This window comes from Tympanuchus pallidicinctus, unplaced genomic scaffold, assembly GCF_026119805.1.
Source record: "Tympanuchus pallidicinctus isolate F22 unplaced genomic scaffold, pur_lepc_1.0 scaffold22, whole genome shotgun sequence".
NCBI lineage: Eukaryota > Metazoa > Chordata > Aves > Galliformes > Phasianidae > Tympanuchus > Tympanuchus pallidicinctus.
The window spans coordinates 15,650,475-15,668,471 of record NW_026294739.1 but is presented as its reverse complement, the minus strand read 5'-3'; the positions used below and the strand labels follow the sequence as shown (position 1 = coordinate 15,668,471).

Below are 17,997 nucleotides of genomic sequence, written 5' to 3'. Positions count from 1 at the left end.
GTGTCCTAGGGAATAGGATTTGCAGAAGAGAGAACTGTAACTTAGCTGATGTTTTGTGGCTAGCAGGGAAAGCCCAGATACTCAGAGCTTCAGCTGTGCCCACAATTCTCAGCCCCGCCTGCCCTGGTCTTCCTGTGGAGGACTTCACAGATAAAAGCTTGATTCAGATCTTTCTTATCATGAGCAACAGAGAGTGAACTCAGTTTGTCCATTACCCTCCCATGTACTCCTTAAGCATCATATGTCATTTTACTAGTGGTTAGTTCACAGAAATCTTTCTCTACTCACCCTTGTTACTTTCTTTGAATTGATGCCTTTTAAAAGTACTTCCTTTCTCTCCTAGACACTGTGATGCAAAAACAGTTCTTCAGTGGACTCTAAAGCTGTGTGCTTCTAGGACAGTCCCTGGTGTGACTGACAGGTTTATTTTTTGCCTTAAAAAGAAAAATTATGGATTATTCCTCTACATGCCATAAATCCCTGTTAAGAAAGAAAAAAAATCTGGGACATCCAGCAGTCATTATTGTGGCATCTTATCACTGAGAGAAGTTGCTTTATTTCTGGTGCCCTTACTGGCACTTCTCTAGCAGGTTCCTGAATCTGCTGCTAGTCGCATATAGGTTTCTCTCTTCCTATATTTACCACATCTGCTTCCTGCAGTTCTCCTATCTTAGCTTGTGTAGCCACGAATATGAGACTCAAACAGCCCCTTCTGAGCCTTAGCCCCACAGAGAAGGTGGGATCCCATTTCCTCATCTCTCTGCCCACCCTCTGAGCCAGCCCAGCCACATCATGCAGCCTCCCAGCAGTGAGATGCTGCACGAACTGCACCCCCGATGGGGTCTGGCTGCACTAATTAGCCAAGCTTCATTTCATGTTTCACTGGGAAACCTTCGAAGATAAATCTGAAGAACTTGTGTGTGTCCCCTTCTATTGAACAGTTTACCACACGCAGTTGCCTTATGGTTGTTCTATTTTAAGCTGGCTATTGTGTGCTGACGTGAGAAACAGCAAAGTCACAGCAAAGTCAAGTTCCTTCAGGAATTCCTTTGAGTGACATAGAAACTGTTGAATTCTGGAGTTTACTTCTGGAATTTTCCAAGCTATTATTTCCTGTATTTTCCATAACTGCACAATAAAGGATGCACTCTCCTCCAAAGAATCTCATCATAATGCCTAAGATAATTATCTGAGAAAGAGGTTTAAGTACAAAGTAACAAACATCCATTACCTCTGCTGTGAGTTATGGTCTGTGTTTATTGGACAAATAGGAAACAGAAGTAGACATAAAGAAGAAACTCAAGGAAGTTGTGGGGAGATGAACAGAAAACCTCATACTATTTTTAATACTCCTTTTTATCTTTTTTTTTTTCCTAAATGCTGATGAAACAAAGATGGAAATGTAAGAGGAAATGCCCAGGCTGGAAAAAAACATCACTGTCAGTTACAGCAAGGACATGAGTATATCTGTGACTGTGTTGCAAGCCCATACAATCCTGTTTGATTGCTACAGATGGTGTTTGTATTTTAAAATGTTTAGGTGAAACAGCACTCGAGAGAAAACAACTGCACAGCAGTGCACACTTTAATGACTAAATACAATCTTTATTATAGAAACACCAATGATAGAAAAATAAAGGCCATGCATTCCTTTTCATAACAAAGTAATTTTTAGCAACCATCTAGTAGAGCAAGCTAAAAGTGATCAACCAAACCAATTCCATACACTTAAGAAGTTAATCTGCATCTCCCTGGTTACCGGAACTAACAGCTGTTTTTTAATTTGGACATTTTTTTTGTCTGTCAGAGAACCGCAAAGGACTAAAAAAAATTAAATCTTACTTTATAAACTCGTTGGGTATTTGCCTAAGTATGACACTGTATATTCATGGGATACCCTGAGCTACAGGGATGTGCTCACCTCCTAACTTCTGCTTCACTGTGTTCTTCACTCTTCTTGCAAGTAAATAGCAGCACGTCATGATCATTTCCAATTGTTTTGCCTTTGCCACTTAGCGCAAGCCTAGAGAAGATTTTATACAGCTTCCAAAAAGCAGCAAACAAATAGTGATATACTGCATAAGAATTAATCAGTTTAACATTAATCTAAACATTGTTCAGTATGAATAGTTTGATTCATTCTAGTGATAAAATGGGGTGAGAGAAAAGCATTAACTTTGCATCACTGGTAAAGCTGCCAGAGGGTGTGACAAGATTAAATACAGAATTATCAATCATCATTAAGAACAATTTTCAAGCCTCATTTTGATAGCAAATGTTAAAAGACTGAATATTAATATACAGAGCTTTTCCAGTATAGAACATAACAAGAAAATCCTATATTTAATTAAAGTAATAAACCATACAGATAAAACAACCCAAAAATCCAAAGGCCATGTGAAATAGGACTTAGTTTTTAACGGGAAAGATGTCTATTGACCACCAGCTGGATTAGCTTAGGGTCAGATCATGTGTGGAGCTGAGCTTTTTAGGTGACAGTTGTTATTAAAATGTCCACATATAACAGCTTGGGACAGCAGCATCAGAACTGCAGGCATGGGCTCATTTTCAATTGGAAGCAATTCCACATATTTACTGTTTCCTGCTGCTTAAACATTACACAGTTAAAAAAAAAAAAAAGTGAGTGCTTTAAGATAGTATTAAAAAAAATCCTGCTTTCTACACAAAAACAAATAACAAATAACTCAGCAATGGCCCACAGCTCCACTTCCTGACCAGGCGGGCAGCAGAAGACATTTTACTTTGTACCAATGGTTTTCCTGAAAAGAAGCACAAGCAGCAGGCTCACGACTCCCCAGACCTTTCACGGCTGCAGTTCTTACAGACAAGGACTAGTTTGCACCACCCAGGTCTCTCATTAACCATCAGATTTTCATGTGGGATGAACCATGAACAGGAAGAACACCCTGAGAGCTAAGGCCTGAACAAGGGCAGTGGGCTGCACGTCCACTAACAGCAGGAAAAGGTGGGAGGGGAAAAATGAGCTTAATAAAGTTTGCTAAGTGATATTATCACTGCTGGAGCCTTTCACAAAACAACCTTTGAAATAATGGAGCATTCAACTGATTGTAACTGCATGCTGTTTTACCTTATGATTATATTCAGCTGCCTCCCTTGTTCACAGCTGGTTTTAAGTTCTGTCTTTGGCTTCTCCAAGTGCAAAAGTGATTCCAAATTGTCTTTATCTTTCTTGGTTATGAGTTCATTGAAACTAAACTGGAACATTGCTGGAAAATGAGGATTACTGCCAGAGCCACATGTTATGGTGCTATTGAAGGGTGTCGTGTTTCCTGCTTGGCACGGACCAGAATCTTCTAGAAATTCACCGAATGGAGGGATTTAAGTAACTGAACTCTCTTGATGGTTAAACACTGGTAAAATACCAAAACTGGTTTTAAAAAATACTGCAGGCAAATCAGACTCACAAGGTACTGACATCAGTTTTAGCCAGTGTAAATCCACTGTCATTCATAACTGCTCAGGATTTGGGTCATTACTTAATGGAAATCAAATGATCTTCCAGCATTTATATTATGTTTATTTCCAAATAAAGCTAACAGCAAGACATTTTTGCAGATAGCTTCAGTCTTTCTTTTGTTTAACTGATGCCATTCCTGAGTCCTATCCAGGCAAAATATTTATTGGTAACATTAAGCTACTGCCCTAAACCCCAAGGGGAAAATGAGCTCTTACATAATATTGTTTTCTCTTCAATAAATGTTTTTACATATAAATCTTATCAATTTCATGTAGTTTCCTGCAGTGAGCAGATTTGATGGTGGTGTGTGTACTTGCATATTTGTGCATATGTTTATCTTTGTAACCTTTTATGACAAGGAGATTTTTCTTTTTTCAACAAAGAAAATTAGCTGAACTTAATTACTCTCAATAGCAATTACTGCTTACACACATTCACATTTGCTTAGCAGGAAGCAGACTACAAAGTGTTGCAAATACTTTAAAGCAACTCTAGACTGTTTCCATATGAAAATCCAGCTGCTCAGCTGCAAGTGTGGTGGATAGCATTAACTTCTAGGCAGTTTATCCAAAGCCTGTGCAGGCTCTCAGTTCCCACAGACACCTTAAGCAGACAGCTTCAGTGGATTTCCATTTACTCAAGGACCTTGTGCAGGTCTGCTACAGTGCTGGCTACTTCAATATCTTCCAACATTAAGAGAGAGATCACAGTACTGTCATCCCACTGAGGTGACAGTTACCAAGTTCAGTGGTGAACACTACAACAGGTCCATGTCTGTAAAGGAAGCAGGTGATGCATAAGCTCTTGTAAGACTACGAAATAATAGGCTCCGTGAATCTAGCAAGCAGTTTCACCCCAGTCCCTATCTATCACAGCAGCATCCTTAGCACAGGTCCACTTATCACAGTGCTTTCAGAGCCTCATGTCAGCTTTCTCCACCTCGTGCTGCAAAGACATGGCAAAGGGATGCTGCATCTTGAGCACCAATTGGTAAATAGAATGTCTTGGCCTTGTGTGGATGAGTGGAGTTACTGACTCCAAACACCCTCCCAGTTCTGCACAGACATCTCAGCTGCCTGTCATCAGCTGCTGAATGGTGCAGCTAACAGAGTAATAGTGCAGGATAAACTCAGCAACATCAGATTGCTCTCATATGCCATGTCTTGTGAGGCTGCAGTTCAAGAATTATTGGCAAGAAGGTCAGACATCATTGCAGAGAGGCTGAGACAGGCAATGATGAGCAGAAATTTTTGCATGCATTGCTCAGGCAGACCCTGTCTGACCCTGCTGAGTCACCTTATCTGCATACAGAGTCACTAGAGGCTAGAAAATTAATAAAAATACTGCCTCCAGAGTGAGAGTAGGGCATTACCACTGTGTCCCTCCAAAAGACTCAGTAGGAAACAGTCAGTTACTAAATGTAAGCCTGGTGTTTAAAAGGACTGAAGGGAATTTGCTTATCCATCAAAGTCATTCTTATACTTGCCCCAAATCTTTAGCAAAAAAACAGTGCTTCTGTAGGACTTGCTCTGATTTAATAGGGTTGCCTGTTGCTGTGGACCTCTGCTCTACTCACCTGAAGGTCGTATTGCGGACTCAACTCTCCTAATAAATATGAATGGCATCTTAAAGAAATTGATTTTTCTTAATGCTTTTTTAGAAAAATCATACGGTTTTTATGGGGGATAATGATGCTGCCTGCTTTAAGCTATTTTTAAGCATCTGACTGAGGTGGTCTGAATTGCCTCTTTTTTGATGATACAAAGAATTTAGGCTTCTAACTTTGATCCTCTGGACCCCATCTAAATAAGTTGCTAAGAACAGCCTAAAAATAGATGGTATAAATCATTTCCTTCCCACCTTAAAGAAATTACTTCCAGAAACATGCATTAGCTTTAAACACGTGGTGTCATTTCACTTAAAAATACGGCTCCAGAGCAGCAAGGCTGCCAGGTAAAAGCAAAAACTCATGTGATTCCCCTTCTTTGGAAGTACAAGAGCACCTCAGATACGTTCATATCCTCTATGGGGCTTTTTTCTGGAAATCAGAAACGTGACAAACACAATGACCAACAGTCCCAGGATGCTCAGGGCCACGACGATGGGAACTGCTTTTGTGGTTTTGTCAAGAAAACATTCTTCTTCTGAAAATAAAAAAAAGATCAGATAATGCATTAGAGTAGAAAAACGTATTTCTAGACTATGGATCCATATTCTAAAACATCAGCAAATACAAGCCAGAGGTTCTCAAGACCTTTCTTTTTATTCTAAACTATACTTAACATGAATTCATCTCTGATGAATCTTATCCCAAGAAAACAATACTTGGCCTGTGAATAGCTTCATGCTTCTCTGGAGAGTGACTTTTTCATACCCACAGTAATTGTTCTACTGCCAAGATGGGTACATACACAGTAGGAGGCTTTCTTGCTCATAGCAGATGTGGAGCATGATGCTACAATGTGCAAGTCTGAAAATAATGAGCACGACACATCTTGGATGGATAAAAATTACTGCTTTGTGGTTTCTAATTGTTTCTGCCCAGTAAAAAGGAAATAGAGTTCTGAAGACATTTTTACAGCTTCTCAGAGTCAAACAGGCCAAGCTGTTGATGTAATGCTGCTGTAACCTATACAAAATTATAAGGATCTTGAAACCAATGATCATTATTGCTTTCTTTTTCTTCCCCTTATAAGCAAATATAAGGGATAAACAGAAGTCCCAAGAAACCAACAGGGAGGAGGCTGGTGATGTGCTTATTTTATGGAACTATTCCTTTACTGGGAATTTAGTCTTTCAAAATCTTTATACACAGCAGATGTAGGTAACAGCTTCATAACTATTTCACGGCTGCTGGAGAATTATTTCAGGGATGGTATCTGCATTCTCAGCCCTTTTAATTAAGAGCAAAACTAGTTTAATTTTGCACATGGCACTGGCTAGCAGAGGTTATCCCGTCCCTGAAAACAGAGAGTATTTCTAAGCTGTCTCTGCTAGAGGTGAGGCCACTAGAAGCCATATCTGAACTAATTCATTGTGCACATTCAAATGGGAATGTGGGACCAGACGGGGTTCTATGAGTTGTTCCAGCTCAGCTTTCTTCTGTTAAAAAGTCTTCAGAAGCCTGAGAGCACAGACTGGATTCTCAGTGGGGCTTTTAAGAACCTAAAGAAAGTTTATAAAAAAAAGCTTCCAAGTCTTAAAACAGTTCCAGATGTAGCTTCCCATTATATTCCTTCTGGAATAAGAAACCAAAATTTTAAACTAACAATAGAAGAACAAGTCAGATAGAGCCAAACTAAGTCAAAAGACAAATCTAAATTAAGAAGAAAGCAGAAGCTGTATTTTGTAAGCATTCAGAAAGTCAGATGGCAGAAGAAGGGAACGTGTTATTAGTACATGTAGAGGGCTGGACTGCTGATAAAAATCATCTGCCCACATGAGTTCCTGTATGGAAATACCCTGAGCAGAAGTCGCAGAAACGTGTTCTGTTTAAGGAGAACTCAGGGTACCGCTGAGAACATCTCTCTTCTGTGTAGAATTTTTCATGAACCTCCTAAAAGTAAGGCAGTGAACAGAGTACCCATACTGTGAGACGTGGGGATTTCTAAGGTCACCCAACGGTTCTGGACTCCACACCCCATCCAGTTCCCAGCTGCATCCCAACAAGAAACATGGATGGCAATGCCTCATTTCTCTGTAGAAGGAAATTCAGGTGCGGGCATAGGAATGAAGCTGTGAGGATCCCCAGTACATTCTCCCAGCACAGGCAATGCAGGGACCCTAAAGTCCAGTACTGGTCTTCTCTGTCTTTGCAGCAGGTAGTACTAAGCTACATGGTTGTGTATACTCAAAACCCAGACATCATATTTTAATTCTGAAACTAAGTGTGACAGTTGTGATCCTCCTCTGGGGCACATTTCATCATTTCTAGATACAGCTGCTCTGCAAGTATCATCCTGCATTGACAAATATCCCTTACTAATTGGCAGTTTCACTGCTGCAGCTGTGGGATGTCATGGGCTGTCAAAAGCTTTTCAAAATTGCTAAAGATATTGAGGGCAGTGACCTTGAACTGATCTGTATTATGTATGAGGGGCTGGAAAAAGCCAATGAAATGGTGGTGAGCACACCTCACCTGGGAAAAAAGAGGGGAGAGAAATAAAATGGAGGCTGTCCAGCTGAGCATTTTTAATGAAAACGGGAAATGGAAGTTACTAAATTCAGGAGGGAAAGATGCTTTGCCATGGGTATTAGCACAGTGTTGAAAATTATTGGGAAGAGGGTGAAACTACAGCAGCAGGCAGGATGCAGTATCTGGCAAGAAGTCTGTATGGTTAACATCTAGCAGAAGGAGATACCTCGGCCTACTGGACTGCTGACAATTAGATCTCAGAAGGGTGGAAAATATTTCCACATTACTTACCTTTTCCAAACTGGTTGCCAACAATATCAAAGGCCTGCAGCTGCATGTTGACAATGAATAGCTGGTAGGTTCTCTCCAAGCCAAAGGTTTGCTTGCTGGCACACTTAAAGGAATTCCCCAGCTTTGCTGTAAAATGCTGCTGGCGTATGGCTATGTAATAAAGTATACCTGGAGGTCATAAAGACAGAGATAGTGATAAATGGGCATCCAAAATAATGCTGCACAACCAGAATCTTCCTGAGATAAATGGAGGTTCAGAAGCAGTGTCACAGTTGTTATGAAAGCACAGATGTTTTCCCTGTAATATACAAGTTAATTTTGTTTGTGTTTAAATGAGTGCTTCAATTACCAATGGACGACTCAGCCAAGCTTGGGTCCAAAAAAGATGCAGGGTGTTCATTGCAACAGTGCTGCTTGTGGACAACAGCAACATCTAGCAGAGAGGCAGCAACAACACGCAGTGTCTCTCACCAGCACCACTGTGGAGGACTGACAGTCCATGTGAAAACTTCAAAACTGAAGATTAGGCTGATCAGCTTGTGTTTGCTGCAATTGGCATTTAGCAAAATTGATATTTTGGCATTTTTGATCTTAAATTTTATTCTGAAAGAGTGGTGAAAGCAAAGGGAGAGTTTTTGAAGGTGAAAGGGAAATTAAAAGAAAATAATGAAACTACAGCTTGGTCACCTCTTTTCCACTTTCATGCCATGACATTTAGGTGAATGACACGTTGAAAGCCTAACAAATACATAATTTGCAGCATTCAGAGTTTTAAAATGTGAAAGTCTATCCCACACCCAGAACTGTTTGATAGCAATTTAACACAGTGAACATTAAATATAAAAGCACTGACCTTCAGAAGGTAACTGTAATTCAGCCTCAATTGTACTGACATAGTATGTTGGATCTTTCTGCAAAAGATGATGTATCTTTATTCCTACTACATCCCTATATTTGTAGAAAAAAATAAAGTTCACCACAGCAAAATGCTTGCAAACTAGGTTCTCAAAGAAAGAATTTTCAAAGCATCACCTTGAAGACTTATGAACCAACTTGCCTGGATGTATTGCATTTTCTTTTCCAAATCATTAGTAGACAAGTCGCCAGCATAACGCTGTGATCTCGGATACTTCACCAGTTTTGCTCAGTGCAGTGAAACCAGACATGCAGATGTGCTTTTGCACACATTGCTCAAGCTAGACATTTGTGTGACATGTAGTAACCAAAAGTAGGAGGGGGTTAAGCAAGTGTTATATATTGCATAAGGCATTTTATTTTTATCCACCAGGTTTGCTTTCATTGAGGGTCCCAGCAATGCTTGCATTGGTAATCCTGCAGTTAATTGATCCCTGCTGACCTGCAGGCTGACTGCTTGCAGAACCCATGGCGATATATTTTAAAGTACCCAGGACTCCAGCACTGCTGTGCAGTTTATGCATCGATGGCCTTTATGTGAGCAAACTGCAGAAAGCAGCCATGCTTCTGTTTACCATTGCTTTGAACCAGAAGAGGGCAGCAACCAGCAGAGACAGGAGCCCTTCACAGAGGTACTGCTTGTTTTCTACTTTGTCTACCAACAGAAATCACTACAAATGAGGAAACAGCAACCTTGATTGTCTATATAGGGAAGAAATAACTGTTATGTTCTACCCTGTTGGTGCTGGCTGGCTTTATTTCTTACGCCTACAGTCTGCCAACAAGGAAAGCACCTGGTACTATAGCACAAAACAAAATTTCCAGCTGGACTTTGCCCATCCATGCTCCAAAACGCTGGTGCAAATTGAACACTCTCCTGCCCAGGGCAGCCAAAGCATGACAGAAAGCCCCAGGGACTTTTCACTCCTAGCAGCACTGAAGCATGCTGAGAGTCTCTACACAGCTTCCCTGTTATTGGTTTTAATTCCAGCTCTGAGCACATAGGGATTGGTGACTGCAGCTGGTGGCCAAGTAGTAGCAAACATGAATCTCTTCTGTGCACTCGCATTTAATGTCCTGCAGTTTTAATGCTGGTAGGGTAGATTGTGAAAGAAGTTTAAGAAATAAAATGGTTCTCAGCATTATCCTACTTAAAGACATAAATAGGTCAAATAGCACATTTTTTTGGCAGCAGCATTATCTTCTGTTTGGACAGAGTTATTGACTTTGCTCAGGATGAATGCCTGTTCCTACTTCATGTATCGTGGGTTGGTTATGAAACTTCCCTTTGTCAAGTTCTTTGCCAAAGGCACCTGGCAGCAGTGAGTACCGAGCTTCCCACCTCCCTACGGCCACACCACAGCCCCTGGCCCAGCTCCACCTTCACCCCTGCAAATCACAAGTGCCACCTCTATAGCCTCTTTGAACCTCTTGGTTCAAAGTCAGCACTGCAGAAGCTGGAGAGGCCAAACACATCAGTAACAGCAGCAGAACGATTTCTTAATAACTTGCCTTTCAAAGAAAGCTTAAGCCGTGCCCTGCTGCTCTCTTGAGACTTATCTTGGGTGGATTGCATAATGCTGTGCCAGTAAGCATCTTTTTCAGGACAAGAGAGGTCAAAAGGTTCACATCACTCTCCTTAGCTCTGCTGTGAGCTGGTATTTTTATGGGTACTTGAATCACTGGACTTTTTCTAAGGATCTTCATAACACAGAGAACGCCACCCTTGTTGCAGAAAGCACACTTTTAAACCAAACACTCATGGTGTGAACTGATCCTTTGTTCTAAAACAGAACTTTTCTTTGTACGTTTTAGATGTCTTTCAGTCATCAACAAAAATCAAGACAATTACTGATTGAAAGCATTCCCAAGCATTAATGACCAAGTATTCAGCTGTGATAAAATTTACTGTTGCCTGTTGGAGCATGACTGACCTCTGGCAGTTTTCTCCTGTAGTTTTAATATCAGCAACACTCATGGTAGGTTACATTGAAGACCTGTCTGCATGCGATGTAGTTTGAGCTGGAAATGTGGTATCAATACACATCCCATCAAAATAAACACTGATTTTCATACTAGGAAAGCATAGGCCTATCTCTTGCTCAAGTTTCTGTGTATATTTGTAAGTTTCCCGGGACTGGTGCATTTTAAGGGCACTTATCTACAAATTTGTTGTTGCAGTTCAGTTGTTTGGAATCTTCTTCTAATCAGAAATTAGAAGAAATTAAGCCCTCTGGGCTCTGGACAGGCTGTGGCTTCTGGGTACGTACACCTTCATAGGCTGCCCTCTGGATTTAACAACCACATTCAACTTTTGCCTGGGCAGCATTTATGGGAAGCAAATGACTAATTCCACATACATCCAGGTTGTCTCAGAGATACCATTTCATAAGGACAACTTGATAGCATGACTCAGAGCTTCCAGCACACACACCTTGCTTCTGCACAGTAGCTCCAACCCAGGCCCAATTCTCTGTCGCACTCCAATGCAAGCAGCAGACGTGGACTTCCCCCCCCACTTCCCCCCAGTTAGATTTTACCTCTGTAAATATGAGTTGCAGATTTTGCTTGGCACTAATCTATAGTTTGTGCTGCTAGTTTGGCAGAACATTTAGCCAAAGGATCCAAGGGCACTGTATTTATCCTTTATTACACGTATGAACCCTTCAAAATTCAGAGTTCCAATAGACAAGATGGGATGAAACACTGAAAGTAGCCCTGCTCTGAGCTGGGGACTGGGCCAGGTGGCCTACAGTCTCTCCTGGACTGAATTAATCTTGGTTCTGTAAATCCAGGCTCTTGGGAAGGACGGGACAACTAGCACCGAGATGGATGAAATGCCCTTTTCCACAGCACGCTGCACATCACTGGTTTGGCTGGAAGTGGATCAGGGGCAGCCTGGGTTCCCGTTCCCCAGACCTAAACCTTGTTCCCACTAAATACAGTTACCTTTACAAAGACGAAGCTTATGAATCCTCCAATGAAAGTGATGTTCAGCACAGACTGCACCATCCCACAGCTTCCAGATATCTGGGTGGTGTTGGGGTTGACAGTCAGGTACTCCATCTGCTTCTGTGGAGAAATGAGGACATTGCGGGGCTATTTATGAAGTGGAGGGGAAAACTTAATATGAAACATGCAGGCTAATATGTTTGGAGTTTAATTACGTGGTTGGATTAACAGACCAATGCCCAATGGCTATATTAATGGAGGTTACAGAACCATTATTGGGAAGGCCATCATCACAATTTCAGGGTTTTTACATCCTTTGCTGAATCACTTGCCATGGATCAATGCCAAGAGAGGGTAGCAGTTTCCCAGAAGCCCTGTACTGATCCAGCTGGCTGACATGATGCTCCCAAAACCTCATTTTTCAGCACTGAGACAACTCATCTCTGAATCCAAACAAGTCTGTGAGCTGATAATTTATTTCTCCCACTGAAACTTGCTACTTTAAACCCTTCACTGATGTCACTTCAGATTTTAACTAATCTCCCATTCTGGGAAAGAGAAGTAACACTGGAGCCAATCTGCCCTCCCAAATATTGCTGCCATGGATATATTGCAGAAATAAGAAAGTATATAACATAATTATATGAACCAAAGTACAGCAGTTGAGATGCTGTGTCACAAAAAAAGGCTTCAGACTCACAACAAACCAGTTATTTTTATCATACAACTTAATTTCTGCAAATTGCTTTTAAAGGAATAGAATACATTCCAGCAAATGAAGTAGTCTTTATAAGGCTTAGCCTGTAGTGCTTTCACCTCACCTTCTGTGTGCTTAGAGCCATCAGCTGCAAACCCATCACTGCTTTGATGCAGGTCTTGTTGCTGCTGGAAATGGTGTATGTGCCAGTGGGGATGGGAGAAGGCTGTGGTGCCAGAGTGGGTCTCACCATCATTGTAGTAGATGGGATGGTTGTATGAGTCCCCTGATGAGTGGTGGTTGTGTTGGTCATGGCTGCGGCTGTTGGACTTCCAGAAGTTGTGTGATTAATTGAGCTTGTGGTGGGATTTGCAGTACTGTTATCAGTGGCTGTAGTATTTATGGCAGCAGTTGTTGTTTGTGTCTTTGATGTTGTACTCTCTATGGTTGTGTTTGTAACTGTGTCCACATGGGTTGTGATTTGGTTGTCTGGGGACACAGTTGTGTTCTTCACAGCTGGTGTAACTGTTTCCATTGCCTGGGTTGTAGCCTGGCCAGATGCAGCTGTGTTTGCTGCAGTTGAGGTTACTGCTGTGGATGATGTCTGGCCATACGCTTTGCTGATATTTGCTCCTGCCTGGGCTGTCATATGAGAGGCTGGTGCTGTTGTTACCCAGCGTTGGTCTGTTGTCTGCAGAGTAGTTGTATGGTTTATGGAGCCTGTGATGTTAGGTTGAACTGCAGTGCTTTGATGGGGTGGTGAATGATAAACAGAAAGTGGCAGAGCAGAAGTGATGGCATGGTGGAAGGACGTGGTTTGTGGAGACGGCTTGACACCCAGGGCCACTTCAGCACAGCAGGAAGAAAATGCTGCAAAGAAATGAAAAGTCAGTAGTCTAAAACCATTGCATTTAACGTTCTTGTTGATATTTGCAACATAACTGCTCCCATTTTGTTATCATGACTTTATTCTTCCTTTGGCTTAATGTCATGATAGGAGAGCACAAGCAGACATAATTTTGCACTGCTTCCCCAGTCTTCACACCTCTGAATATATCCACTGCAGAGGCAGCACATTGGCTCCTTACTCCCCACATGCTGCACTGACTGCTGAACAAGACAGCGGATGCTATAGAGATGTGAATAGATCTTGCACAATCCCTACACTGTACATGAATTCCCTTGCAGACAACAGTGCAGCAAGATCTGCTGGGAGTAAATTATCAAGGTATAAGGAACAACTTGTTCCACTGTGGGTTGCTGTTAAAATGAAATCCAAGCATAACAAGTGAAGAGGTGGTTGGTTAGTCACAAACAAAGCATGGGGAAAGGGAACAATTTTTGTATGTGAAGGAAACGTAGTGGTCTTACGATGATTCAGAACAGACTGGGAGGCAGAAATTCCAGGAATGTGTTTGTGGTGCTGATGCAGATACGGCAGCCTGACCCCTCAAGTTCTTCCTCATGGGAGATACCCAGGGAAAGATGGGCCCTCTTAGTAATGCTTTTTCGGCAATGAGAAACAAATTTGAGGGTACAGCTTTCAGGGGTTTTTTGAACCGCATCTAAAAATACTCACAGCACAAAAATCACACCGGCATTTTGTAACATTTACAGAAATGTATTCCTTGCAAAATGGAAAGGATGTAGTTCCTATGTGTAAGTAACAAAGGGAGGACACGGTGGATAATGTACACTGTAAAAAGAGATGAAGTTCACAATTGTTCAACTTAAATCTTTGATTGTGAGTATGCAACAAGGCACTGTAAAGACAAGACCAAGCTAAAAGCCACAAGTCACAGACATAAATGTATTCTTTGATGTGCATGAGGCTTTACATGTAGTTAAACGCTTTACTGACTAAATTAGCTGGTGGACAGAGATGAATTCTCCAGTCTGTAGACAGAAAGAATCCAAAAGTCTGATTTTCCCTTAGAAATGACTGTGATAGAGGAGAAGTGGAGGGATATGCTCTATATTCCTAAACTTGCCTAAACTTGCCTGGTTTCACCTCCGTACTGAACTGCACACACTTGACTGCAAATGTAGCTGTTATCATCAGAGAAATACAAGTTTGTGCAATTGAAAAGTCAAAAAAATAAGGACAGATCCCTCTGCTATTACATTTTATCAGAAGGAACTGAAAGTGCTGTAATTAGTATCATATTTTAGTTCATTTTCTCTCTTTTTTCTTGCCTTTACCACACCTGCTGTCAAAGTTGAGAAGCAAGTAACTTCTCCTCTGTATGTTCATCTCAATCAGACCAGTGGAAAATCAGAGCAGTTGCTGTGTAACACAATAGAAAAAGAAAGAAGAAGCTGCAATTTTCACTCTTTTTTTTTTAGCCATGTATGTTTGTGAAACAATTTGTACTTGAATTTATGTAAGCCTTAAGCAGTCAGCACTTCTCAGTTTTTACTTAACGGATTGGTTTTGGTTATTGACTACGTAACACAAAAATTTATGGGCATGGAAAGAAACATCATTTCCCTTTTCACTTGGATGTTGTCCATAGTTTTTAAATGGAATTTCATTTTCCCCAGAAGGTCATTTCATCAGAAAAATAATCAGCCCAATGTGGTCACTGAAACACCTCTTGGATGGCCTTGGCTCGTACTCTCCAGGTGACTTGCCAGTATCCTCCAGCTTAGCTGTCCCCAGCATTTTGGGCCTCCTGTTTCCAAACCTGTTGGTTTGGGTCATCTCAAAACGCATTTGGCCACTGATCTCAGAAAGTCTTCCCAGGGATGAGTAAAGATCGATCTCTGCCAACCCAGTGGTCTTGGCCATCAGAAGCGGCCACAAAGCAACAGCAAATTGCAGCTCTGCATCCTGCAGTTAGCTTCCATTTCTTTTTTCTCTGAGAAATTTGCCATCCCTAATGGGTCTGGACCCAAAGTCCATGCATTCTGACAGAGGAAGTTTCAGGTTTTCCCTCCATCCAGTAGCATCCAGAGGAGGACAACAAGGATGATGAAGGGTCTAGAGGGAAAGTTATACAAGGTCACTTCATTCTTTCAGCCCAGAGAAGGGGGCCGAGGGGAGGCCTTGTGATATCCTACAGCTCCTTACAGGGGAGCAGAGGAGCAGTGCTGAGCTCTGCTGACTCTCCAGTGAGAACCAACACCGGCAGAGGCACACAGTTCATCTGTTCAAAGGAACTAAGGTGGAAGGGTCTTGATCTGGCTGTAAAATGTCTCAGTCTGGCAGCCTATGATGCAGAGGATGGAAGAACCTCTTGCTGGGGATTTCTGACCCTTCTCGCCTAACCACACACCCACAGTTTGTTCTGCTTTATGCTGCCCAGAAGAAATGCCTGTTTGGATGACAGATTCTGTGCTAGTTACAGACACAAAAACCTGACCTAGCTCCTACAGAAAAGACTCTTGCCAGTTCTGGCTGCTTTGATTTGAGCTCTCGAGGAACAGGAAAAGCACTAAGATATTCTGAGAGGCTTTGGTTCTCTCTAATATAGTTTACTTCAAACACAAGAGCATGGATGTTTCTTAAACATCCTACCCTTCAGACTCTTCTCCCCTAAACTCTGATTCATTTTAATTCCCTACCTGAGTAGAAAGAGTTTGTGGCATTAATGAAAGATCACAACAAATTACTGAAGGAACTATCAAAAACGAATGAATAGCAACTGAGCAAGAAGTTCATCCTGGCCAAAGACACCCCTGCTGACCACTGAGTTATTTCTCCAAGTCTGCATACATTTTGGGGTCACTTCAGCAGACTGTGGCTATGAGGCAGGTGTCATAAAGTAGAGCAGATGCGGCTGGAGCTCTGTGTGGTAAAGTCCTGCATTGCTCCCCTGCTCACCGCGCTGCCACTGCAGAGCTGGGAGAGGGGCAGGAGTCATTGCTGGTGTGAACTGTGCGTGCAGACAGCAAAGCACACCACAGAAACCCAGGACCCCACCAGCAAGCAAAAGTCCTTAGCCATTACACAGATTAAATTACTCTCTGTCCACCTGGGCCAAGTAGATTTTGTGCAGCTGCAAGTGCAGTGACTTTACATGCTAAGACACATCCTTGACCAGGCTCACTCCACAGATTTTCAGGGACAAGCACTAAGGATCAAATGGTGACTTTGATGTAGGTGGTTGTTAGATAGGTCCCAGCTTCTCCCAGACTTCCTAGAGCCCCCTGCCTTGCTTTTGCTTTCCTCACACCCTGCATCTTGCAAACAAACAAGCAATGTTTCTTTATGTGTTGGTTTTTTTGCTTATCTCACTCAAGACATTCAGTCAGTTCTGCTGGACATCAAATATAAGTAACACAAATACAAATAAGCCTGCTTCTAATACTATTTTGAACTGACTCAATCACACAGAGTTCATGTCACCACAGAGTGCAAAATACAAGAGAAAACATTACATTAAGTTTACATCAGCTACAATTAAATTAAATTGTATGTAAATTAAAAAACAGTTACAGTTAATTCTTTCTGGTGGGGCTTCATTAAAATCACCTTTAATGCTAGCTGCAAGACTGTTTCCAGTTTGCAGTCTATTAGCTCCTCTCATAAGTGCAAAGAAAGAAAAGCAGCATAATCTGTCTTTTTTTAATAGAGAAATGATGGAAGATGTGACTCACCGCAGGCAAAGGCTAGCAAGACCAAGTGTGATTTGCTCCTTCCCATGGTCAGTGCAGCTGTGAGGCCAAGAGATGCTGCTTCTCGCTGTGGTGCAGCAGAAAGGAAATAAAGGTTTTCTGGGGACTGCAAAGTTTCACTTGATTCAGGGAGTGCTCAGTCACATGGGTGGAAAGGAGGTGGGGAGGGAGGGGGGAATCCAGTGCTCATCTATAAACTAATGCAAAAAGAAATAGCTGCTGGTTAAGAAGGAAAGTGAAAACAGAAAGAACTGCTGGGTTTGTGCAGCAGAGGACAAGCTCTTACCTACAGTCAAAGCCTGGGGTTCTGTAAGGCCATGTAGAACTTCATGCTCTTTTCTCCAGTTTTGGAGACTGCAGCTGCACCCCACTGGAGGGCTAAGACCTGTAAAATCAGTACTTTCTCGCATGCTCTTTTGAAAAAAAAAAGTTTCTTTGGGGTAAATTCCTCCTCTGAAATTAAGGCACAGAAGGGAAAGGCGTTCTCTCTGCCTTTCTCCTCAAAACCTGATAAAAGTGAGACAGGACTAAGCAAAGTCTCAAAGAGGCCTTGGTTCTTCCTGGGGCTGCTGGTAGCCTTTGCTGGATGGTGCAGCCAAGGTGGCTCACCATTAGCATCGAGTCCAAACATATTCCCCAGCAAAAAGCAATGACCTACCTGTGTTCCATGAAGGATCCTCTGTGAACTATGCCAAGCCAGAACAAAAGTTGCACAGGCAGGTCCCACTGTGTGTGGCCACATGCCAGCGATCTGCAGCAGAACATTTCACCTGCATGTTTGTGTGGATGGATTTCCAGCCCCATGTCCTCACCATGAGGCCTGATAAAGCTGGAAGCTTAATGGAAGTAGAAAAGAGATGATAAACTCATAGAATAAGAGGAAAAAAT

The 17,997-nt window shown here is 41.9% G+C and overlaps 1 protein-coding gene across 1 annotated transcript; it reads right to left on the bottom strand.

The window, feature by feature from the left end:
- Window positions 1–1,567: 1,567 nt before the first annotated feature.
- LAMP3 (lysosomal associated membrane protein 3) lies at window positions 1,568–17,241 on the bottom strand. Its single transcript, XM_052685541.1, has 6 exons — window positions 17,092–17,241; window positions 12,614–13,359; window positions 11,790–11,912; window positions 8,779–8,836; window positions 7,926–8,093; window positions 1,568–5,643 (listed from the first exon to the last, which is right to left on the bottom strand). Exons 1-6 carry the CDS (start codon window positions 17,135–17,137, stop codon window positions 5,504–5,506), a joined length of 1,281 nt encoding a protein of 426 aa, XP_052541501.1. The 5' UTR covers window positions 17,138–17,241; the 3' UTR covers window positions 1,568–5,503.
- Between the last annotated feature and the right edge of the window lie 756 nt (window positions 17,242–17,997).